This window comes from Falco cherrug, chromosome 5 (assembly GCF_023634085.1).
Source record: "Falco cherrug isolate bFalChe1 chromosome 5, bFalChe1.pri, whole genome shotgun sequence".
NCBI classification, from domain to species: domain Eukaryota; kingdom Metazoa; phylum Chordata; class Aves; order Falconiformes; family Falconidae; genus Falco; species Falco cherrug.
The window spans coordinates 2,700,334-2,724,424 of record NC_073701.1 but is presented as its reverse complement, the minus strand read 5'-3'; the positions used below and the strand labels follow the sequence as shown (position 1 = coordinate 2,724,424).

Here is a 24,091-nt window from a genome sequence, read left to right as displayed (position 1 = left end):
TGTCATGTGATGGGCCATGGTTTGGGTTTGTCCTCAGGTGTGTGGGTTTGTGTACAAGGCTCCTTTCAGCAGGTCTACAGACAAAAGTAATTTTCTGGTTATTTATGTTCTCTCATTAAAACAAAACCATCTGTCCAACTTGTCTAAACTTTTTTTAGATGCCTGTGGTATTAGTCTTTTGACTTCTGGCTCTGCTGACCGCTCTGGCTGGAATGACTGCCATTCCGCTGTTCTTCGTGCATCTTGAATTTCCAGACGTGCTATTTTGGCAAGGGCTTGGATTTATTTCTGAAGGGGTTTAACTAAATAATATGGTGGAAGGTGGTATGATCCTTGGAAAGAGTCTTAGGCTGGGGGTAAGGAGGAGGTTGAGGGAGAAGGGAGACGAGAAGTTAAAAGGTTTGAGAAAGAATATACTGAGAATAAGCATTCTCTCCAAAATGTGGAACTGGCTTTGATCAAAACCTTCTGCTTGGGCTGTTCCACAATAAAACGAAAAAATCCTCTCTGTGCTAAGAATTTTTTGGCTATTTAGGAGTATATGCTACAATGAACAATGGATGTATTCACAAGAAATGATTTATATTTTATATATATATATTCTCATGTGGTGAATAAAGTTACATAGTTTATGTCCTTGCTGGAGAGGCAGTATTTCAGGTTAGTATTCGATAGGATTTTATTATTCTGAGTAGAATTTTGACTAGAGATTGCGATCTCAGTACTGTTAAGCAGGTTTTACTCATTTAAAAAAAATTTACAAAGCCTTTTTTTGTGTGGTTAAATGGTTCCTACCTTTCCTTAAGCCTGTCTCTGAGGCACTGATAACACTTGGAGATTTTTTTAATAATGCTTCCAGTTCCTGCTCTTTACAACCTCTTCTAATTTTAGTAGATTTAAAAGATAATAGAATTTGGTGACTAATCATAAAATATCAGAATAATTAATCAGTCTTCTCTTCTCACATTGGATTTCAAAATCTATTTGTTTAAATCTGATCTTTTGTGCAATAGGAACTGTATTTCCAGCGTTTTCATCAAGTGTATTTTCGAGCAACTTTCACACAATAAATTCTTCTGACTTCATTCCTGTTAGCTGATTGTCAAGTTTTTGCTGACTCTTACCTCGTTACATGCGCAGAAGGATTCCTGATATAGAAAAGCATTTTTGAAGAACGTCTTTGCAATGATGAATCATAGGAAGAAAATGGAGGGAGAGGGGGTGTCTTGTTTTCTGCTGGTCAAAATATTGCAAATGTTCAGTTTCATAAAATGCTGATATTTCTTCCACACTCATAGAAGAAGAATTCAAAAGCCAAGTAATGAGCAGAGAAGTGGTGTCTCTGTGTGCATGATTGCTGTTGTTTAAACCTTTGTTTTTCCCAGTATCCTCATCCAAGATGGAAAAACTTGAAAAGCTCTAAAGCTTTTTAAACTCAAGTAGACTTTATTCCAAGCTAACGATTACTGCTATTTCATTTTCAAAGCCTGGGCTTTTTTTCCCCCAAAACACAAGCATCTAGATCAAATAGCCTGTTAAAGTTATATTTTCGTCAATAATTAGCTAGACATCTGATACAGCACTTCTTAAATATTATGCTATTTAAAATGTTATATGTTGTCCTGTAGTATCTTCTGGTTTCGTAAGTGCAATATACTCATAGCTATACTAATAAATACTCTACTTGCTTGATATCCTATCTCTCATTTTAGCAAAATATTAGAACTTTACAAGTTCTTAATACCATATTATTGATTCTAAACAATCTTGGTTTAAGCTGTTTCTTCCTTGCAATAATATGAGAATTTATTTGCACTGTAGACAAAACTACAAGTATAGGAAATTCCGTTGCTGGAAGTTCATCTAGTCCTTTTTGACCAGAGATTTTTGAGGTTTTAGGAGTTAGTGATTGTATTTCTTTGATAAGGCTTTCTTGCACAGTGTATAAACTCCATTTTTTAATTATCAGGTTAAGATTGTGCTTTTAAATATCAACAATACATACACTGGCACACAGTCCTCTTTGCTTTAATAAATTATAACTAACTCTGAGAAGTCTTTTAGATTCGATACTTCTTGGTTGTTGCTTTTTTCAAACATTCTGCTTTTTTAAGCCAGTTTGCATTCTTCAGAAGGTTCTCTCTGCCGTGACTTGCTGGGTGCCACCAAGAGCTTGTGCTGGCAGGCTCTGCCCACAGAAATCGGGGCGGTCTGTATATGTGTGTCCGTATGTGGTTCTATCATATGTCTTAGGAAGAAAGAAAAGACTTGTTTGGAAATCTGTTTTCTCCCATCAGCAGTGGTAGAAAACTGTCTGTCTTCTTTTCATTATTTTTATTTCCCATTATGTAGTTTTTAACTAGTCTGGCTTAATCCCCCTTGACTAGAAAGGCCATTTAGGTCTGTCTTAGTGCTACAAACTTGCCTCTGAGCAAGTAATCTTAACAAGGATTTGCTGTGCATGTTAATTTTCTGGGAATGCTAAGAGCAGAGTCTTTGAATTACTTTAGCTTTTCTTTAACATAATTCAGTTTCAGCATTTACCTCAGCTTTCGGATTAACTCTTTTGATTACATGTAGTTAAAATTTGATATAGAGCACTTGAATTGGAATGTCACTGTGAGCTGGCAAAACGAACCACTCAAGAGTATTTAGTCATTATCTTTAATAACCTTATCAAAAATTCTATGGCAAGTACAATATAATTTCCATTTTAATAGATCCAGTATATTTTAGACTTGAAGTTTCTCATTTGCATCTGCATATAGAATGATTAAAACTATTTGGGGGATAGATTGCTTTGTCTCTTATGTGATTTTGTCCGATTTCTTTTGGAAAAGTGTAGTATTTGGTATATGCTATATACTTTACATTCCTTTTGTTATTCAGAAGTATTTTTAGGATCACCATAAGAAGCCTTGTAGACAGCCTGGCAGGGGCTTCCAGATTTTTTTCCTGATGGATTTTGGTTTAGGTTTTGGCGCTGAGGTTTTCTTAAGCTTTTGGTTTGGTTTTTAGATTCAGCGAAGTTTACAGTCGGTTTCTGTGTATGTGTGTCAGCCTGTTACTTTGGTCTGTTGTCTCTGTAACGAGGTTTCCAAAGTCTTAGGCTTAATCTGTACCTTAATCAGTGTTAGCCTGTAAACGTGTTTATGAAGCCCCAGAGGAGGGCTGACGTTTGCTCTCGGAAGTCCGGTACGTTGTGGTCGGGGTCCTGGAGGCGCGGTGCTGTGTGGTTATCTTACAAAGCGTCCGCAGCCCGAGGAACCAGGCTCAGCCGATGCTGTGCTGTGTGTCGCAGTGTTTCCTACGTGACTCCTGTACAACTCGTACCGGTTTTTCTCTGGTCAGGGATGGCTGTGCTGGTACGTCCTCCGCAGCGGTCCTGCGTGCGTAGCACACTGGGGCTTTGGGACTGGGTGAGTGAACGTGACCATTAGGTTTCCCTCCCGTGCGGGGAGGAGAGGGAGGGTTTGGGGTTTATCATTGGCTCCTTTTCGTCTTGCATCTGTTGGGTCTGAAGCCCACGTGTGGATGTGAACTAAATGGTGATGGCCTGGAAGGTGATGGCTGTGGTTTTCAAAGGTAGTGGTTCCCCAGCCTCCGAGGAAAGACAGAAAAAGCCTAATTGCTTGATCTAGGAAAAATATTGGAGAAAAAGCACAAAATTATTCAAATGCATGGCAGGGTACTGCAGAGAGGAAGGGAACCATCTGCTGTCCATGTCTGCTGAGAGAAGGACAGGATGTAATGGCCATAAGTTACTGAGGCAGAGGCATGGCTTCAGGGCGACCGTAGGGGATTCGTTTTGATCACAAGGGTAGTTAACCACCAAAACGGCTTCTCTGCGGAGGTTATTGCATCTCTGGCAGGTTTTCAGAACAGCTCATGTTCTCCACCGCATTCCCTTTGCTGTGCCTCTCTGTTGCAGAGGGGGTGATTTCTGGTAAACTCCCTTGCCCAAGCAGGCGGCCAAAGTGGCACTTGGCTGGTGCGCCGGGCACGTTCCAGCCGTTGTGGGACCGCACTGCACAAGGCCCCTGAGTGCCGTGGCTTTCATGGCAGATGGAAAAACCCTTGGCTTGAAATTTGTTTATTTCTCAGTGAGGGGATTATGGTGTTTGTTCTGCTTGTAAATCATTTCAGTTTTGTTAGCGTTTGAAGTTACTTGACATCGTTGTAACCAGTAACAGTAAGAACAGTATAGTAGGAAATAACTTGGAGACTATGGTAAACCACAGTCTCCACTAACTGCCCAGTTCATCACCGCATTTCTTCTCTGAGCAGAGAAGCAGATGACGATGTTGCGTAGAGGACCTGTTCTATATCTAGAAAGCCTGTTCCATACTGCAGAAAGCTTTAGTCAAATAAAAAAAGAAGTTATTGGGAAGTTGACGTTATTTTTTCCTGTGTTTAGCAAAATCACAGCGCTTCTGGTCTAATGGGTACTGCAGACTCAAAGATTTCTGAACAGCAAATTCTGCATGGTTGTAATAAAACATTTGGCAACAAAAAAAGCAAGTGTTCCAGGGAAGGATATTCCAGCATCTTCTGTGAGGTTTTCAAATCCATTTCAAAGCATTCAGGTTGAACACTGAACTACGAGAGCCATAGATTATTCTTAGGGGAATGTAATTGTTTCCAGAAGTGGTTTGTCCATAATGTTAAGTTCTTTTTTGGTTGTGGTGGAGATGGGAGTGTGTGTGCTTGTTCTTTACTGTAGGTAAAATAAAAACCTTCTCTTTTTCTGCTTCCTCCTAGAAAGGAGACGTAGAGAGGTTTTAAAGGTGAGCAAGGGGCAAAGCCCAGTCTGCCTGTGGTGCAGACACATCAAATCTAACGGTAGCTGGTCCTGGGAGTGAGGGGGCATTTCAGCCCACCTTCTTCGACCCATCCCCTTAGGATGTAGTGTGAGAGAGAGGGCTTCTGAGCCCAAACCGGCGGGGCATGCCACTCGCCCAGCAAGTCTGCTAGAGGACATGCATAAAAGAAGGTTGTTACAGCAAGGTGGAGCCCAGTTTCCAGACCCTAGCAATGGTGTTCAGGTTCCCCAGAATACATTCGTATTTTATATTAGGTCCGCAGTAAATAAAAAATAGGACCAGACAGGCTCAGCCTTCCAGAGGAGACACGGGGAATGCTGTCCCACGCTGTGTTTTGTAGCCACAGGTGCAGAAGCCATGGGTGGATGGATGGAGTTGGCCCTGTTACTGATTTGTGCCTACAGCTTATGGCCTCCAGTTTTGTGCTATTGCCACGGTCACCAGGCTACAAAAAGCCAGTGGAGCTGTTGTCATTTAGACTGAATTGTAATCTTTATCAGATCGAACCACTGGTTTCCCTCAGAGCTTTAAGTGGAGTTTAATTGTGTGTCTGCCTAAATCTGGTGACAACAGAGCTTGCAATGCCCCATGTCCCTGGAAAAAGCAGTGGGGGGAGGCTGTCTAAAGACTGAGGCGCCTTGTGAAAGGGCACGTCGAATGGCAGGGAAGGCCTGGGAAGAAGTGGAGAAGAGCTTTGCATGGGTGCATGCAAGCTGCTGATGCCTGGATTCCGACTGCTGGGCTAGGTGGAGTTCAAGCCTGGTTTTTACTTGAAGTACATTTTTTGTCAGGTTCTACTAGGATGTTAGGATCGACTTGTTTTCTTACTGGAATCTGCAAATTTTCCTTGTTTATCAAACAACCAACTAAGTGAAAATGTTGTTCTTGCATTCACTGAATTTCCAGTCAGTTTTAATTAAAATGATGATTTGATTCTAAGTTAAGCTAATTCCACACTGTACTCCAGGCATGTTGAATTTGGAGGGTGTGTTTTGCACTGCATGCTCAACTTGAGCGTTTTTCTGCTTGCTGGCAATCACTCCAGATCAACATAAATTGTTTTTCTACATCTGTAATAATTTTGGAAACCCTTTTGGAGGTGGTGGTGGTTTCTGGTATTTCTGTGGCAGAATGGAACAGGCTGTTATGTATGGAGAGCTAGGGAGGAGTATAGGACTGTTCTGAGATGGTTCACATATCGTAGCTGTTCCAAAGGGTTTTTTTAAAGCAGAGCTTTTCTAACTACACTTCAGTTACACAAGCAGAGAGGGAAAAAACAGTCTGTTAAAATGCTTTCACTTGCTTCGTTATAACATTAAATATTTTGATTTTGTTATTGAATGAATCCAAGGTTTTTCTTCTATAATACCTTTTGTCTCCACCTTATTCTTGGGTACTTCCACATATGAAAGTTATACAGCATACTGTTCTTTCCCAGACTATCATTGTTACAACAGACGCTTCAGCAGAATGGATATTTTCCGTTAAGGTTTAAGTTCTAGAGAATTGTAATGTCTTTGATTAAAAAACATATGTCCGAACTTATAACCTATATCCAAATTGAGCTCTTGGTGATCTGGATGTTAAGACAGTTTGCTCGGGTGAGTCAAGGGAAGTGATTCATACAATTGAATATGGAAGTCTGATAGATTACTTACTGGAAAGATCTCTCGCATATTTATATTTCTATAAAAATAACTTATTTCTGCTTCATTTTCGATATGAAGAATAGTTCTGCCCTAACAGTTCCCTCCTGGTTGTAAAACATGATGAACTAAAACCCAAGCCTGAACTTTACCATATTCTGGAAATATCAAAATGGAGATCCAAGTCTGGTGACTTGAATCTATTTTCTCTTTCAGGCCTTTATTTGCCATCGTTTACGTCAGTCTTGTATCTGTACGATTCCATGAAGCCATTCAGGTTACGCTGCTGTAACTGCAGCAGCTTCAGGGCGGCACGGTTCAGGCCATGTTCCGGGGAGGGTCGAGCATCCCCCAGCTGTGAGAGCCGTGTAAGCAGACGTAGCCACCCTGGTGTGAATGCTCTGCAAGCAGTGGGTTCACAGGCTTTTCAACATACATTTAGGGAAACTTGTTCAAGTTGATCCAGTAGGAATCATTTGCAGTAAAATTCCAGATTATTATTGCATTGTTTGTGCTTAAGACAACTTCTGCTGCTTTCTAGTGAGTTGCTTTGTGTGGAATGCAGCTTTGGAGTGGTGCGGTTAAGATGTGTTTGAAGGTGTTTTTAGCCAAGCAAACGTGCAGCGCTCTTAAATGCGTGAACCCCTGCCGCGCGGCTCCCTGCGCCTGGCTCCTGTGTGCTGCTGAAGCATTGCCGTCAGCGACCCCGTTTGGTCTCCGTGTCTTTATGGAGTTACTGTGTGCAAATTCATGTTTGAAGTATAATTCCTTCACTGTATGTTTACACTGGCATTCAGAGCTTTGCATGCTTCCCTGACTATGTAACTTTGAAAGTGATAGAGTTTTCTTAAAATTGTATGATGATCCTTAAACTGGGAAATGTTTTAATAGTTACATTAACTTCTGTTAGGTCTGAGAGTTGGGGTTAAAACTTTTAGAAATCTCCAAGTGAGGAGAATATCAACCATTTAGCTTTGTTTCCAGAATATATTGGGTTCCATATCAAAAAACAAAGGTTGATTTCTGTGTACTTTTTGTAAGTAGATCAATTTACTCGGTATGTTAAAACCAGGAGAGGCCCTAGAAATAGCGTCCAAGACCCATGACAGTCAATTGCAAAACTCTTCAGTAATGAATGTAAACATTTGCAGTGAAAATGTTAATCTTTGTCACTGGTAGGGTTCTTTTTATGCCTCGTAACAAGTGACACTTTTACTTTCATGATTCCTAACTTCAAGAAGAAAGTTACTTTGTTTTGTTTTATTTATTTATGCTTCTGTGTTAGTGCTAACTCCACTATTTTAGAATAATCACAATGACAATTTCTTGGAAGAGATGGTAGGTGAGGATGTGTGTGCCCTTACAAAGCCTTTGCTACAGCTGAGAATAAAGAAGTCAGGACTTTCCCCTATAGATAACATACATATTGTTACTAATATCCTCCCTCCTTTTTTCTTTTAATTCCATGGGAAAGTAAGGAAATTCCAGCTTTACTTCCACAAAGCAAAAGGAAGTTAAAAAAACCAATCTCTGCAATCTCTGTTCTGTAAAGGTGACAGTTGAAACAAATGGAATTGCTTACTCAATTTATCTTCTAAATTCTCAGAAAACCCCTAATCCCTAAATTAAATCTTCTCCTAGAGAGCGGTGCAGTGCAGCGGGACAGCTCTGGCGTGCAAGGGAAGAGCTAGGACAGGAACTGCTCAGGGCTGCTTTCACAGAAATGTCATGATGACGGTTGGCTCAATTGTTCTTGTCCTTTTGCAATGCATGCGGTTTTGTGGCAGTAGGTTACATTTCCAGACGGGCAATGCTTCAGCAATTACACGGAATCAGTTCATTCTCACACGACGAGCGTCACTGTACTGCTCACACACGGATGAACAAAGGTAAGACTCAGAGCCACGGCTTTTGTTTTATCTTAGCATGTGCGTTGGAGTGTCCTGTGTGTTTCTGTCCATGAGGTGGGTAGCAGCTTAGAGGGTTTGGAGTTGCTTTTAAATCCGAAGGCTGCTCTTTGTACGCTGCTGCTCATAGCTGGAATTGTAACAATCAGTCCAGTATCACGAAGGAAGCTGGTGTCTGAGTTTCCACCAGCATCTCGGTAACCCAGTCCATGCACAGGACAGGGCGGAATGAAAACATTTTGAGGAAAGCAGGGCTGCTGTTAGGAGAGGAGTGGTGTTCACATTGTGTGGTCTTAACCCATGGAACGCAGCTTTTAGAAATGCACCGGCTGCAGGTGATAATGCTTTTGCTCAGAGCCCAGCAGCCTGAATAGCAGCATCTCCCCGATGGTAGTCACCCATCAGCCTCAGGGGACACTGGACCCCTCTGACGGTGCTCTCGGCTCCTCTGCTGCTAGCTGCAGGAACGGCCTGGAGACCTGTCTGGAAAAAGAGAAGAGCCAGGAAATCCAGGTGTGGTGGAGGAAGAGGAGGAAAAAGGATGTAGTCGTCAGAGAGGCGGCTGGGTGGGAGCAGAGGGGTCTGGGAGTTGGATATGTGCCTCTCCGAGAAAAGGGAACTCGGGGCTCCCTCCGAGCAGGAGGCAGTTTAGAGGCAGGAGCACGTGTATGAGGAAGTGTCATGTAGCAGGATGTTCTGCAGAGGAAGAGAAGGGGGAAGGAGCACTGCAGAGCAGCAGAGTATCTGCCTCGGGGCGAGCGTCCTGCCCCCCCGCCCCCCGAGGCAGGGAGCCCAGATAAACTCGGTTTGCCCTGGGGTGCCCTGGTTCCCTCCTCGGAGAGGCGGTGTCGCTGGCATCCTTGCTGCTCCCATCACGCAGCACAGGAAAAGGAAAATACAAGAGAAAACCCAGAATTTGGTGGTTGGGTTAAGGATTGCTACAGATTGGTGGTGTTCGTTTAGCATGACATCATTTAAAAGCATTGCAGTCGTGCTATGAAGGGATATGACACGGTTTTTAAATTTCCCAAAGTGGATACAATGGAGTGCTTTCTAGATAGAGAATCTGGGGCGTACCCTCTGAGAGAGGAGTCCCAGGAACAGGCCTAAGCTAAATTTTGTCCTGAAATGTAGGAAGAGGAGAGATTCCTACCTTGCTTTAGAGCTAGCCAATAAAGTCACATGGTGATTGCAGCCTGTCACAGGTTCTCATGTGCTGTCCAGATATGTTTAATGACACCAAATTTTGACATGTGTTGTGCTGGTCTTTAGCATTTCAGTTTCAGCAGTATATGTAATAGAAAATGGCACAGTATGTTCCCAGCAGCGTCCCAAAGATTATATCTGTTCGTGTCGGTTCTGCAAAGATGTATTAGTTAACTGTACTCTACAGGAGTGAAGAACATTTCTTGTTAATTTAGGGAGGGAGAAAGCTTGATGACACATGCAAATGGCACATCATATATTTTAAGTTCTATGTATGCGCCTACACTAACTGCATTTGTCCTTTCAACATCTTCCTCGCTTCAACATCTTTGAGCGCTACCATATTTGAATTTTATGTGACTGTGATATTAATACACCTGTTAAAGAGAAAATTAATTACATAATGACATTTTTCTAAAAAATCAGGTACCCTTTGGGGGGTAAAATATATATATATCTATCTCTCTGTATATCTGTGGAGCCCTGATGATCTCTGCCTTGAAATTACTGTCTTCCCCTTCTTTACCTGGCAGCTGTCACTGTGCTTAGGAAGGAGCCGGGCCAACCAGTCCACTGCAGGAGAAGTACAAAGTGCTTGGGGTTATGGGAGACACTAATTCTCAAGGTGTTAGAAGCTGTGTTTGCACATGAATGAACAATCCCAGTTTTATAAGATATATTTAGCAGTACTGAGCCAGAACTAGAGAGGCACAGCAGTGCCTACGTGCAGGCGAAACGGGGTGAGGGCAGTGCCTGGAAGTGCAAGCAGACGTAAGGTTCTCTTCCGTGGAAGTGGGACTGGAGTGCCAAGGACAGCTACCTTGTGACGTGCCCGTTTGACAAGTTACGGATGCTCTCAAAGAACAGAAGCTGTCCCGAGTGTGAAAGAGGAGCAGGAGCATCGCATCTGCCCCCATGCCTGTGTGCCAGCTCTTAAGGTAGCGCATGTAGCAAGGCTTGGCGCGGTCGCAGCGGTGCTTTGCCGTGGCGCTCCCCAGTCTTTCCCAGGTAGTTGCTGCGAGGAGGGCGATTTCAGCAGTTCATGCCGTCAGCTGGGTGGGGGAATTCAACGCTGCAGCGCGTTGTCTGAGGAAGAGATTCCCCAGCAAAACTGCTGCTTCTGATGGAGAGCAGGAACCACAGATACAGTATGAGGTGCAGCCCAGTTTTAAGTTGGGGCACGTGAGAAAGTCCTTGTCTAATTTTATTCTTCAGCCGTGGCAGAAGGTATTCCTCCTTCCAGACGTGTGTGCTGGCTCTGAAGAGGGATCTCTCTCTTCTGAGCTGTAAGAGGAATCATTTCATACCAGACACAGATCTACTTCATAATGATGGGCTCAGAAGCGAGCCTTTTATCTCGGGTCCAAAAGCTCCTACTATTTCCCCACCTCCAGAACCTCCTGGTCCTCTGGTTGTCATTGTTGCAGAAGAGCATGTGAGGGTTCCAGTGGTCCGGCGCTGGTTTTGACTAGAGGTTGGTAGACAGCAGCACTGGCCCAAACAGCTTTGTGAAGAACTGCTGTGCTAGCAGCCAGCCCTACTCTTCTTCCCTCGGGCTCCTTTACTCTTCAGTAACTTTCTAGCCTCAGTGTGCTTTATCGCCTCCAGTACGTTGCCACCGGCCACCCCGCTGATGCTGGGAGCTCTTTGCACGGCTCTGTGCTTCCTGCCTGGCACCCAGCAAAGCCCAGCAGGGACCCTCAGCCCTGCAGCGGTCGGAGCCTGTTGGTTGTTCCTGCTCTCTGAAAAGCTCAGAGGTGGTCTCCGTGCCGTGGTGTTTGTAGTGAGGACAGTGCAGCTCTGTCTCCAGCTGGCTCTCGCTGTCGCCTGCTAAAGCTTGGGCAGAACGATGCAGCTGTCGGCCAAGGGCGCAGAGCAGGTTTCTCACTTCACCCCCTGGGAAGCCAGCGCGGATATGTACCCTGAGACATTTTGGATGCTGGGATCAGTTTAGCAATGGGTGTCTTTTCCCCAAAGAGCTGTTATTAATAGCTTGACAGTAACCACTGGCTGTGAACGCGGCGCTGGAACCCAGCAGTGGAGGCAGGAGCAGAGCAAAGGACACGTGCTCCGAAGTTGTTGATGGTGTCTCCCTTCATGTCCTGCAGCAGTGAGATACATGGATTCATTTTAAATGCATTGGTAACATATGGGTCTAAAATTATTTCGTGCTATTTAGAACAAGTCCTTTGAGCTAAGGCTGTTGTAAATTCTAATTAGTCTGTGCTAATCTCCATAATAAGCCGCTATTTCTAATGCAGATCTAACTGATGAAGTCTGACAGCATTTTCCACACTTATTTATACACTGGCAGCAAGCTGGCACCGTGCTGCTATCAGAATGTTTGCTCAGGTTACGACAACTCTGTATTTTCTGTACTCTACAGGGAGTTTGTATTTGTTGCAGGCTTGTGCCTGTTCTAGAATTGCCGCCTTATGCCTCTCTGCTTGTGTTTGTTTATGCAGAAAATAGGGAAAACTCCTTCAGCCGTTCCCGAAGCTCCAGTGTGTCCAGTATCGACAGGGACTCGAAGGAGGCAATTACCGCCTTGTACTTCATGGAGTCCTTTGCCCGAAAGAACGACTCTGCCGTGTCCCCCTGCCTCTGGGTTGGAACGGGCCTCGGAATGGTCTTAATCCTCTCCCTCAACCTGCCTGCTAGCGACGACTCACGGCAGTCGGAGCCAGTCATGGTGTCGCCAAGCGGTAAGTGCGCAGCTCTTTGCCCGTTTGTTATCTCTCTTGGTACAACAGGGGGAATAACCACTGGATTTTGGATGGCCTTTGGGGCAGAAATTCCTCAACACGTGAGGTAAGAATGGTCGCTCCTACATAGAGGGCACAGAGGTAAAGAAAGATGCTCGTGAGAGACCCGCAGCTTCGTGAACCAAAACACGCCGGTTGTGTTGGCTCCGAAGGTTGCCTCGTGTCGTGGGCAATGCGACATGTTTCTCGTGAGGACAGAGAAATCAGCGGAGTGCCTTCCCGATGTGAAATTACAGTCCTGCGTGCAGCTCTGCTGCAATCCTGCCTGGGATGCTGCGAGCGGTTCGGGTGTCTCGCTCTCAGAAAGCTGCAGGGAAGCAGAAGGGAGCTCAGGAAAGGAAACAAAAATGTTGGCAGGTTGATGTACCAGGAGAGCTCCTTGGCTGAGTGAGTGACAGATGGTGTAGCAGAGAGAACAGAGGGCGGTGAGAGGTCAGGCCTGAGGAGAGGCGGTATGCGCTTTGGATGTTTAAAGTAAAATAATGACAAAAATCAGAGAACGCACAGGAACAGAGGTTTTCCAGTGCCGGTTTGTTTAGAAAAACAATGCTGGAAGGTCACCGGGCTAAAAGGAGCAATTTTACTGCTGGGGAATAAATACCCTGCTAGTATAATGCAGAGATAAACAACAGCCTGTCTTTATGGTACTCAGTGGCACTATTATATGCGCTGTTTGATATCGGCTGCCTGAGACTTCTTCAGTGCTGGCAGCCTGTTCACCTCTTGTGTGGTCGGGAGGAGCTGAGCAAGCAGGACGTGTCACCTTACCTGGGTTAATGTCTTTGCTCTGTTTACAAAAGCTGCACGGCAGCCGTGCCACGCGCTCACGGTTCCGACAACCGGTTTAATTGTGGTGCCAGTGCCGGTGAGAGGAATTTGTGTTTTGCAGGCACAGTTCTGACACTGAAAGGAGCTGTGCTGACCTTCGCCTGCCTGGACTGCATGGGGACGTTGACACATCCACCGTATGAGGTCTGGAGGGACCCGCACAGCGCCGACGATGGTGAAAAAGCAAGGAAAAGGAAACTTGTCATGCATTCCCCTTCCTCCTCGCAGGATATGAGTGACCATCAATTTGCAGTCATTTGTTCAGAAAAACAAGCCAAAGTCTTCTCATTGCCTTCCCAAACATGTCTTTATGTCCACAACATCACCGAAACGTCCTTTTTATTGCAAGCAGATGTGGTCACCCTCTGTAACAGCGTCTGCCTGGCGTGCTTTTGTGCCAATGGGCACATCATGACACTGAGGTACTTTTCCAACTCATCCTGTGGAAAAACTAAGCAAAGAGGTGGTGCAGTGCCATCACATCCCGCTTGCGTTTGCCCCAGGGTGCCTGACGTGCTGCTTTAACTGCCTGGTGGGCACACTGCATGCGCTGCCCTGCCCACTGCCAGACCCTTCCTCAGCCTGTCTCCACGCAGGGAGCTAAGGCAGCCGCACGGCAGAGCAAACTGCTTTTCTTCATAGCAATCCCCCACCCGGGGCAGTTCACGGCTGGTGACTTTTAACTGTCATAAAAGCAAACCCTTACAGTTTTGCTGAGTTATAGGAGGTCGGGTACAGAGGAGTGCAGAGACACTCGGCCGCTAAAGGGTCCTGCTGAGCCGGTGTGAAGCAGCAAGTCCCACTCCTGCCGTTTCGGACGATTCTCTGCTCGGAGCACCTGGGCTCCCTGCCTTGCCGTCCCCGCCAGTTTGCTGGCTGAGCAGTAGCCCCCCAGTCGTGCCCTCACCCCTGTTCCCTTTTGGAAACTGCTGTCCAAAACCACAAACTGGGAGAAGCTGGAGGGCAGCAAAGGTGACAGAGGAGCCTTTGTCCCCAGGGTGGAAGCAGGGCCCTGCCACCCCACTGTCCGCAGGCGCCCCTGCGGTAACGGGGGACAGGCCTCGCCCTGCGAGCGGCCCAGCCACGCGGCACAAGCACGCCGTGCCGCGCATCCCAAATGCCGGCAGTAGCAGGACCCTAAGGGTCATTGCAGCAAGGCGGCTGGGGCGTCTCCACGCAAGGAAGCGAAGTGTGGCGGGCAGGCTGCGTGCTGACGGCAGAATTTTTTCAGCTTAGAGCTGCAGTTTAACTATTCCAGTTACGAAAAGCATAAATTTAAAATGCAGCCGTGGAGCGGGCGTACGGTGCGTGGCGGATGGTGACTAACGCAGGTGTCTGCTTCCCTGCAGCCTGCCCAGCCTTCGCCCGCTGCTGGACATCAACTACTTGCCTGTAACAGACATGAGGATAGCACGGACCTTCTGCTTCACCAACGAGGGGCAAGCTCTGTACCTCAGCTCTCCCACAGAGATCCAGCGCCTGACGTACAGCCAGGAGATGTGTGACAACCTGCAGGTAGGGCTCAAACCCTGCCAGCGCTGCCCGCCTGCTGCTGCGGGGCGGCCCGTGGTCCGACTCGGGTCCAAGTTGCCAGGTGTTTGCTGCTAGTTTAGTATGGGAAGCAAAGGCGGCGCTGCGGGAGCCGGGCAGGCGCGTTCCTCGCCACTTGCCCTGGCTGAGTGATGCCGAAGCAGCAGAGGGAGGGCAGGAGCTCTGTCGCTGTTTGGGCTTTTTGTTGTCGCTGTCACCTCGGTCCTGTGCCCTGACAGCTGGCCCGAGCCTGTGGCCTGCCCACAGGCACTGCAGCCTCTGCAGCTGGTTGCCCCAATGCGACCCTTGGCAGCCCACCTCTCTCGGCCCCTCTCACGGTCCTACTGCACAAAAGATTTCATTAAAAACGACTGAAGGGGAAGAAGGGGAAGCTGCAAATGGAGAGCAGCTACAGCAGCTGGTACCCGCGTGTGTCCAACCACACAGCAACTGCCTCGGCAAAAGTATGAATTCCTTCCCGTATTTTTATCATTTTTTATTTTAACTCTAGAAGTGTCTTAATACCTGCAGCTTGCAGTAGATGGGTGGGAGCATGAGACAAGCCAGTGTGGTTAGGACAAAAAACAGGCTCTGTTTTAACATATTTTTAAATTATTTACCATTGTTTTTACTCTGATAATTGGTACTCCCCTTCTTCCACGAGGAAAGCATCTCCCACTGTATGTTAAAATACCGTAGCTATAGAAATGGTCTAATTAAAATAACTTATTTTGAGGAAAAGATCTTTACAATGTTAGGTCTGGGCTGGTTATATTTTACAGTGAAAATACAAATTAAAACTTCATTTACTGAAGAGGAGGAATTGTGAGAGGTTACAGGGAGAAACAGGAGTAATGAAAGAGAAAAAAGCAGGGGGAGTAAGTGCTAGGTTATATAATTAGTAATGAACTAGGACAGAAATGTAGAATAAACGGTCCTGCCAGCCCTCGCTGTGCCCTAGGGAATGGCAGGGCTGAGCCGCTCCGCTGGCGTCGCAGCGCTGTTTGTCCCGGGCCTGGAGCAGCCCTGGGTGCGGGAGCACCGCGCACCAGCCTGGCTGCATCGCAGGAGACGTTATTTTGCAGGGAACTGGTTTTAAAATTACCAAAAAGTTTGCCAGTGGATCTTAGAACTTGGCCCTGCAGTGAAAGGCTGTTACAAGCCAGAGTGTTTTTATATATATATTTATTTTTAATTAACCTTAATAGCCTCATATGACAACCAGCCAAAGGGAAACACAGCCCTTGCTTCTCCGTGCTGCTGGACTGTGGCTGCTTAGACCTTGGCTCTTATGCAGAGAGGACGGCGAAAGGCTGGCAGAGTCATCAGACGCGCACAAAAAGCAGACGCCCCAGTGTCGCCTGGTACCGAGGACAACAAATCCAGGCTGCGCGAGAGCCTCCGCTGGGGCGCGAAGGGCTGCGGTCATTTTTCTCCCCCGAGCAGGTGACTGTGCAGAGGAGCGGGAGGGGCGAGTCACCCCCAGGAGCCAGCGCCGTGCGCGGCTGCTCCAGCTGCCCGTCGAGGCTTGGACGAGCAAACATGGAGCTGAGCCGCAGGGCAGCCGCCGTGCCCCGTGCACACACCTCAGCCGCTTCCGGCGCTGCTGGGGCTGCGCGCCTGCTGTAGCAGCTCCGGTCTGGAGAGCCCGCTTGTCCTACTGCAGATCCATCGGAGCCGGGCGTTCGGTGGCTTGGCTGCTGCGAGACCCGGCACCGTGCCAGCACCTTCAGCAGACGTGCATATGTAGCGGCACTGATGGCGCTGCCAGCGTGCGCAGTAACGGCGGGTGTGTGCAAGATGATGGGATTTTGTTTAAAAAACCACCCAAACAAAACCCACAAAACCCGACCAAACAACAAACAACAAAACTCTCTGAACTCTGCTAGCGGGCGCTGAACTCAGGGACATGACACAGGGCAAACAGAGAGCGACTGCCCTGCTGCCTGGATAATCACTAAAGCAAAACACATAATTCACAACAAATTTATTATTTAATTACAGTGTCGCCTCTGCTCTTTCTGTAAGCGAAAGGTGATCTTATCACTGCTATTTTCACTCTGTACTGCTTAAAATTTTTTTTCTCTGTAGTCCTGAACGTAAGACCGAGCAGCGACAAACCAAGCCCCTTGGAGAGCATGAGTGGACCTCGTTAGCCCAAGTATTTGCCTGTCACAAAACGCAAACGTTAAATACTCAATAGTGTTCATGCAACAGACTCTTTTAACATTAGTTGATTCAATTTAATGTGTGTGGCTCGTTAATGCAAATAAAGCAAACGCCTAGAGCTGCCTTCACCTCACTAATTTTTCATGTGGACTTTTGTCTGACTTTGCTAGGACATGCTTGGGGATTTGTTTACTCCTGTGGAAACACCAGAAGCCCAGAACAGAGGCTTTCTCAAAGGACTTTTTGGAGGAAGTGGACAAGCTTTTGACAGAGAGGAGCTTTGTAAGTAATTTGCGGTGGTGGGATGGGTGTGTATGTGTGTGCAGACGCAGAAATTAATTTGGGGATTCCCTGCACCTGTCATCTAGGGATGGAGTGGTCTGCAAGATTTAGATCACTGATGAAAAAATAGAGATGGCATTGTGAAGAACGGGAATCGTGCTTTGCCGTGATTCCTTCACCTTGGCAGCTTCTTTTGAGCAGTTGAGGGCAGGAGCCCACGACTGCGCAAAGCAAAATCTACGCATGCCATCTGCATGTCGAACGGCGTCAGTGCTGCGAGGCTGCAGCTCGAGGGCAAGAAGCACTGAGAAAGCCACGGGCAGGACCTCACTCCTGTCTCTGTCCGTTTCTCCTTTGCAGTTGGCGAGGCCACAGCAGGAAAAGCCTCTCGCAGTCTTGCCCAGCACATCCCTGGATCAGGCGGAATTGAAGGCGTGCGAGGAGCCGCAGGAGGCGTCATTGGGGACCTGACTCGTGCGCGCATTGCCCTTGATGAGAGAGGACAGAAGCTGGGGGAGCTGGATGAAAGGACTGCCAGCATGATGGCCAGCGCTGAGGCGTTTTCCAAACATGCACACGAGGTAGGGGCGCCGGCAGCACACCCCCAGCACTAGGAACCGCCAACCCTGCCACCGAGCCTTTGCTTCCCTTTGGGAAATCGCGTATGGTTCTCCCAGTCACGCTGGTTCAGGTGCACTCACATTAACCCACATGCCATTTTCCTGCTCCCAAACAATGAGGATGCTGAAAATAACCTTCGCTGCACACCCCTTCCTTTGGCGTTTTCAGAAATGAGCATCCATTGTTAGCTTCTCGACTTTGAGCTTCCCATCTCCTGCCTTTCTCGCTAATTCATTAGTTTATTTTTTTTTAAGCCACTTCTGTGCAGTAGGGCAGAAAACAGGTAGGTGGGTGTGTGTGCAGGAGCCTTACAGATCTCCCCGGGAGGAGGAGGAGAACATTTTAGCACAACACCGCGGTAGTTACACAGCACAGGGCTGGCGGGAATACACAGCTTCTGTGCTGAGAGCTGGAAAGGGAAAGCTCTTCCACCCCACGCTGTTAAGGCTGGGAATTGACTACAGTGAATTTCTTTGATTTTATGTTTATGAAACAACATAAAGAACACTTCCCAAAATGCACATTTTTCATTTAAGGTGCATCACATCTCTGGACAAGACCTTGACATTTTTGTTGGCTTTTGTAAGTGTGAGGCAAAAATATGCAGGAAGAATGTGCCCTGAAATGTGCAAAAAGTTTATATATTCAGGGCACATCTACTGTGCTCCACAGATAAGCTCCTTTCCGTAGGCGGAAAAAGCAAGTTCCTGGTTATTCCCATCCCTCTGTACTTTTTGCAGAAGAAAAGTAGTTAAAGCTCCTCAGGAAAAACCTTTAATGAACAGCAATAGCACTATTTCCTTTATTTATTAATTTTTTTTATGTAACAGTTATGAAATCAAATAGAAGGTCTCGGTGGACTCAAGACCTGATGACAGCGTTAGGGAGGTACTGCATTGCTCTTCCTTTTTCACTTGGGAAGTTTGCAACAGTTAATGGGGCTGTATCAGAGGTGATACCTCGTATCTGTATGTGATATCTATGCGATACCATGTATCCATCTGTTTGTTTCCCATTTCTGTAGGTGATGCTGAAATACAAGGACAAAAAGTGGTACCAGTTTTAGACTTTCAAAGCAGCTGCTCGTGGCTTTATTAAGAACTCTGTTCAGGGAAGCAACACTCATTCCCAAACGTACCCGTCACTGGCCAGAGACAGTTTTTTTTCTCCTAGAAGACGTTTTCCTGTTACTGTTATTGGATTCATCACAGTGGGAGTCAAGGAGAAATTTTACAGACCGCGAGACAGAAGCTGGAACCGTGTGGGTCTTACTCCAACAACGGGCTCACGCGGTAGCCAATTTTTTTCCGAAAGGAACTCAACCATCACTGTGGCATGTAGTTTTTTCAGAAGCTGTAGGTATGAACTGTGGGGAGTGCATCTGGTTAAAAATATTCTGTACAAACTCGAATGTTAATGCACTTATAAAACTTTGCATGACTAATTGACCTTTAAAAAAAAAAAAAAGAGAAAAAGAAAGCATGTTGTGACTGAAGAAAAATGGGATTTATTTCTATTACGTGGGAAAAAATACCCAAAAAATACTTAAATGGCAAAAATCTTTATTTTTTAAAAGTGACATTACAAAAAGCCAGTACATTTCAGGCATGTTTGCTACCATTCTCAACAAAAAATGTGTTGAGCTGCATTTTCGTACCTCTTATTTATTTCCCTTGAAAACCTTTGCTTGAAATCAGTGCTCTTAACGCCTACCAGAAGAATAAACAAATACAAAATCGTATGCCCAAAATTTACAGATTTATCCAAGCAGCTAGACAGGCACTATCATTGAAACGTGAGCGTAGAGGGTTTATTTGCAATTCAGAGCACATGACACGTCACCCGTATCTACACTGTTTAAAATGTGCTCTAGATTCATCACCGTTGTCCTTGAGGGGGGCAATGGCATTTTTCATCCCCGTGGTGTCTGTACCACTCGGTTGCCTTATTTCTCAGTAGCAGGAATAGAAAACCAGCTTAGGAAACCGCTTCGTCAAGTGGGGAAAGGCAAGAAGGGAAACCACCGTCCTGTCACGTTCTGTCCGCAGACGCTGCTCAGCACCTCGCAGAGCAGCCATTTTTCTGAAGCGCACGGTTGAAATTATGTGAAGGAAACCGCCCAGTGACCCCCTAAAGCTGGGGGGGACAGGTCGCAGCAGCGAGATAAGCGACGGGCCCAGGGGAGGAGCACGAAAACCAGTTGTCAACACAGGGTGCTGAATTGGCACAGACGTAAAATGACACCATGGGTGAGTGACAATTGATTTTCTGCTCACGCTGCTCAAAGTAATTTTCTTTTGCTTCCAAGTAGCTTGTTTGTTTTCAACAGCGAACTCTGCAGAAAACCGCCCAACCTGCAGCTACAGGAGAGAACAGTAAGTAGAACCAACTACCTGTCTGCGCAAACAGACCCCGTGTCCGTGCGCGCGCTGCAGCCACGGCCGCCCGCAGGAGCCTCACTGCCACACGGGACAGCCGTTAGTGAGAGATCTTCCCACGGTTGGCTTGGAAACAAGGCACCGAGGGCTTGTTCTCATGTGCCTGGGCATGGTTTCAAATTAGAAAAGTGAGGAAAAGGTGGAAAAGCAGCATTTAAAAATTTTCTGTAAGAGAAGAGTGACAGCCTCTGTTCCTTCAAGGAGCCCTGACGGACGCTCGTGCAGGACGCCCCTCCTCGCCCGGGTCTCACCCCCCGCTCCGATGTTCTCTCTCAAAGATGCCTTTCCCGTGTCCGTCCTTTTCTTACCGTAAAATGGAGCCCAGAAAACTGTACAGTCCGGAAGTCTGGCTTCACTCAGCCCAGCTGCACAAGTTAAAGGGTTGGAACAGATTGGAGATGTTAAGTTTTAAATTCACAGTGTAGCACAGCAGGAATTTCATGCTTTACAGGATTTTTAAGTTTCTCTATAGGCAAAATCAAAATGATGGCTGTGACAGGTCTGCCGAGAATGAGACTCCACAAGTTCTCCTCTGTGACAGCAGAAACCACTCTGTAGTTGCGAGAGCTGTAAAAACTTGTTGGGAAAAAGGTCAAAGCCCAAGCAACGCCTCGGTTTCTGCTGAGAGTTAAGGAACCGGCGTGCCCATGAGCCCAGGGGCTGGCTGTGCCGAGGGCAGGCTCACCCCTCGGCCGCGAGGAGCCGGGCTGGGGGACGGCCAGCACCAGGCCACCAAAGCGCCGCTGTAACCAGGCATCTGGAGTGAGAAATGAGACCAACGCTACAGCAATTCTGTCTTCGCTCCGGCCTGGACTCCAGACCCACTCCACTAGTCTCTGGGCAACAAAATCCATCAGGGCAGCACTCAAACCCTCCCCCCCGCTTTCCAGCCCGCCCTCCTCCTGCCTTCTCTGCCAGCACAGAGGAGCTAAGCAGCCCTCGTTCCTGCCAGGCCAGGGCCGCTCCACACCCGCCTCTGCGTTTGCTTCTGCGGAGCCGGTGCAGGTGGCAAGGCCGGGTACCGGTTCCAGTGTGGCACTGGTGCACCCGAGGGCTCCAGGGCCAGTTCCCACTGTGAACTGGTGTAAGGAAGCAGCCGGCGGAGCAGTAGCATGTGGTGCTCGGGCAGCGGCCGCTTCAAGTCAGTGACAAGGCAGCTCCCGGTTCTGCCTGAGTTTTCGGCTGCACCTTGGGTGAGTGGCTGATCCTGCGAAGGATCCCCCTCGCCTTGATTTCGGTGGCGATGTCTTCAGGCTGGAGCTAGAGCTCGCTCGCTTGTTTGAGAATCACATGTAAAAATTTAAGAGCAACTTTTAATTGCTAATCACTACAGCACGCCCAGAGAGAAAAGTGTCTTCAGCAAGTCTTTTACACAATGCCTGACTGACCTCGGCTGCCAACAGTCTCTAGCTTAACACCAGGGGAAAAAAACACCTGCCAGTAGATTTCCATTTGCATTTTTATGCAGCAGAGAAAGGAGAATTCAGCATCCCTCAAACTTACAACTTACCATTTTTAATACTAAACCTTTAAGCAACTTTTCTCTAGTACTCCCCATCAGGTCACAGCTGTATCTTGCTTTCCACTCTTACACATTTTACATATTTCCAGACAGTTACAAGTTACTATTTCTGTTAAGTTCACCACTTGTGACTATAATTACCAATTTTCTTGTAGTCTGTAGAGATCTAAAAAGTTGTATATGTTTGTATATAGAACATTCTATATATATAAATATATATATGTAATGTATATGTTGTATAAGTTTGTTAGTGCACACTGTTAAATGCTTTCTATCAAGATTTACCATGTATGTTGGGGAAAAAAAAAAAAAAAATCACTTAAAAACTTCAGTGAGGGAGGAACAACTCCTGCCAGGTTGGTTATTGTGAAATGAGGGGGAGTGTGGGATTTTTGAAAGGCCGGACCTGAACGCTCCCAAAGGCTGTTAAAGGCGTAACGCTGCAGCGCGCCAAGCAACGAGCACGGCACCTGACCTCGCTTGCTGTAAGAAAACTGAGGACAGTAGCTGGCGCTGGACTGAAATCACGTGCTTTCACCTTTCCCACTCAGACAGCACCGCCTCAAGCAAAATCCCAAACTTTGCTGTAGCTCCAACGTCGCAGTCCTCAGTTACAGCAGACCAGACTGGCTGGAATTACTGAGAACGCTGTTTGTTCCCTGGGGTACCCTGTTCCCTCACGTCCTCCCTTAGAGAACTCTCGCTCACAACCACATCCCAAACCCAACACACGGGATGGCCAAGCGCACACGCACACCTCTGGGTTTGACCAGATGTTTTTAATCTTACACCTAGAGCTGCAGAGAGGCAGAGCATGCACAGAAGACACATGGAAGTAGGCTATTTATATGTTTTCAGAGTTGGCAAGTCTTCAATGACGTACAAGCTATTTAAAGATGAATAAAACAAAATCCATTCCCAAAGCTTTAAGTTTCAGACCTTGAATAAAAGACACGATAAAGGAAAATTTGAGAATCAGGTTTTGTTTTGTATAATTACCTATTTGCTAAATTTTTTTTACAGTTCAACTGTTTATGTCAATTAGACACTCCCTGAATTACCAGAATAGAGCTTGTTACACAAATATTTAACAGAAATACTCTACTGCACATACTGTATAAATGTATCACATAAAGAAATTCTCTAAAACAGTTTAGCTATTCCTTTTACAGAAGCCCTTTCACAGCACAGCACGTGCACTGTAATGAAGATGGGCATATAAAAACATTTTTTCAGTATATAAGTGAAGAAACCACCACAGCATAAACAAGAGCTGTGTTCAGCCTCAGGACCCCTCCATTTATAAACTGTGTGTCTTGTAGCACAGGCAAAAAGCCCGATTTCAGTTAATTACACCCCTTAAATACCCCCACCCCCCACCCCACCCCCAATCCTTTTCTATAGCCTAGGGGTGAAGGCAAGCACAGCGTATTTCAGTCTTGGATGGTTTTTTGCCTGGGTGCGGTCTCAGTAAGAACACACTCTCTCTCATTGAGGAACTATGTGTGGCCATTTGTAGTCAACGCTTCATCTTAGGTGTATAAGCAATAGTCACGTAAATGAGTGTTTCCATTCACGTGTTTTGTTTTGTGATTAAATCAACAAATCAAACATTGTACTTTTTTAAATAGCGACCAATATGCAGATTCAGTGTCAAGGAAATGGGGCTCGGAATATGCGCGGGGCTCGTTACTGGGCCATTACCTGTCTCAGAAGGAAGGCTAACCTGGGGTGAACCACACACCCCTGCGCTAACACCTCCTGTTTCCACAGGGATCCTAAATCGGCGTCACAACAGGAAAACTAAGGCATCTTTAACTGCGGCTGTTTCGAGTCCCCAGTACCAACCAAAAAAAAAAAAAAAAAAAAGAAAGAGGGAAGAAAATAAAGAATTGGTATTAGTTGGTGTAGATCTCTCTTTTTTCCCCCCCCAGCCTCTACTCCTAGGCTCCTTGTGGTGTTGCAGAGGCACGTGGTTTATCTAAGGCCCTTGGATGGAGTTTGCTGACACAGAGAACACAGCCATGGCTGTTGCTGGGGTGGGGGTGGCCACCTCCCTCCCTCCAGCAGCTCAGGTGGGGACAAAACCAGGTCCCAGCTGGCATTCCTGCGCGTTAGTTACCACAGGGAGCTCACGCGGAGCTCATCACACCACCAGCCCCCGGGCTATTAGCCTTGTGCCCGGGCTCCCTGCAGCCTGAGCACCCTCCACCTCACTTCCACTGCAGTTTAAAAGCGGTCCCCTGCAAGCTGAGAAGCGAGCGCGTTTAGGGGCACTTACCAACAACACGGTTGTGTTGTGCTGCCACAAGAGGCTCAGAAATGTCAGCCAAGGCTCCCGAGCTTCCAGCTGC

At 46.6% G+C, this 24,091-nt stretch overlaps 1 protein-coding gene across 4 annotated transcripts in view; it reads left to right on the top strand.

The window, feature by feature from the left end:
- The window catches only part of STXBP5L (syntaxin binding protein 5L), a 203,076-nt gene extending 183,820 nt beyond the window's left edge, over window positions 1-19,256 (top strand). For all 4 annotated transcript variants that reach the window (XM_014286793.3, XM_027816931.2, XM_005433322.3 and 1 more), the window contains 6 exons: window positions 12,048-12,287; window positions 13,237-13,597; window positions 14,525-14,690; window positions 17,045-17,156; window positions 17,517-17,737; window positions 18,802-19,256. In XM_014286793.3, coding sequence (XP_014142268.1) covers window positions 12,048-12,287; window positions 13,237-13,597; window positions 14,525-14,690; window positions 17,045-17,156; window positions 17,517-17,737; window positions 18,802-18,843 — 1,142 coding nt within the window. In that variant the 3' untranslated portion in view covers window positions 18,844-19,256. The remainder of the gene's footprint in view (window positions 1-12,047; window positions 12,288-13,236; window positions 13,598-14,524; window positions 14,691-17,044; window positions 17,157-17,516; window positions 17,738-18,801) is intronic.
- The last annotated feature ends 4,835 nt before the right edge of the window (window positions 19,257-24,091 follow it).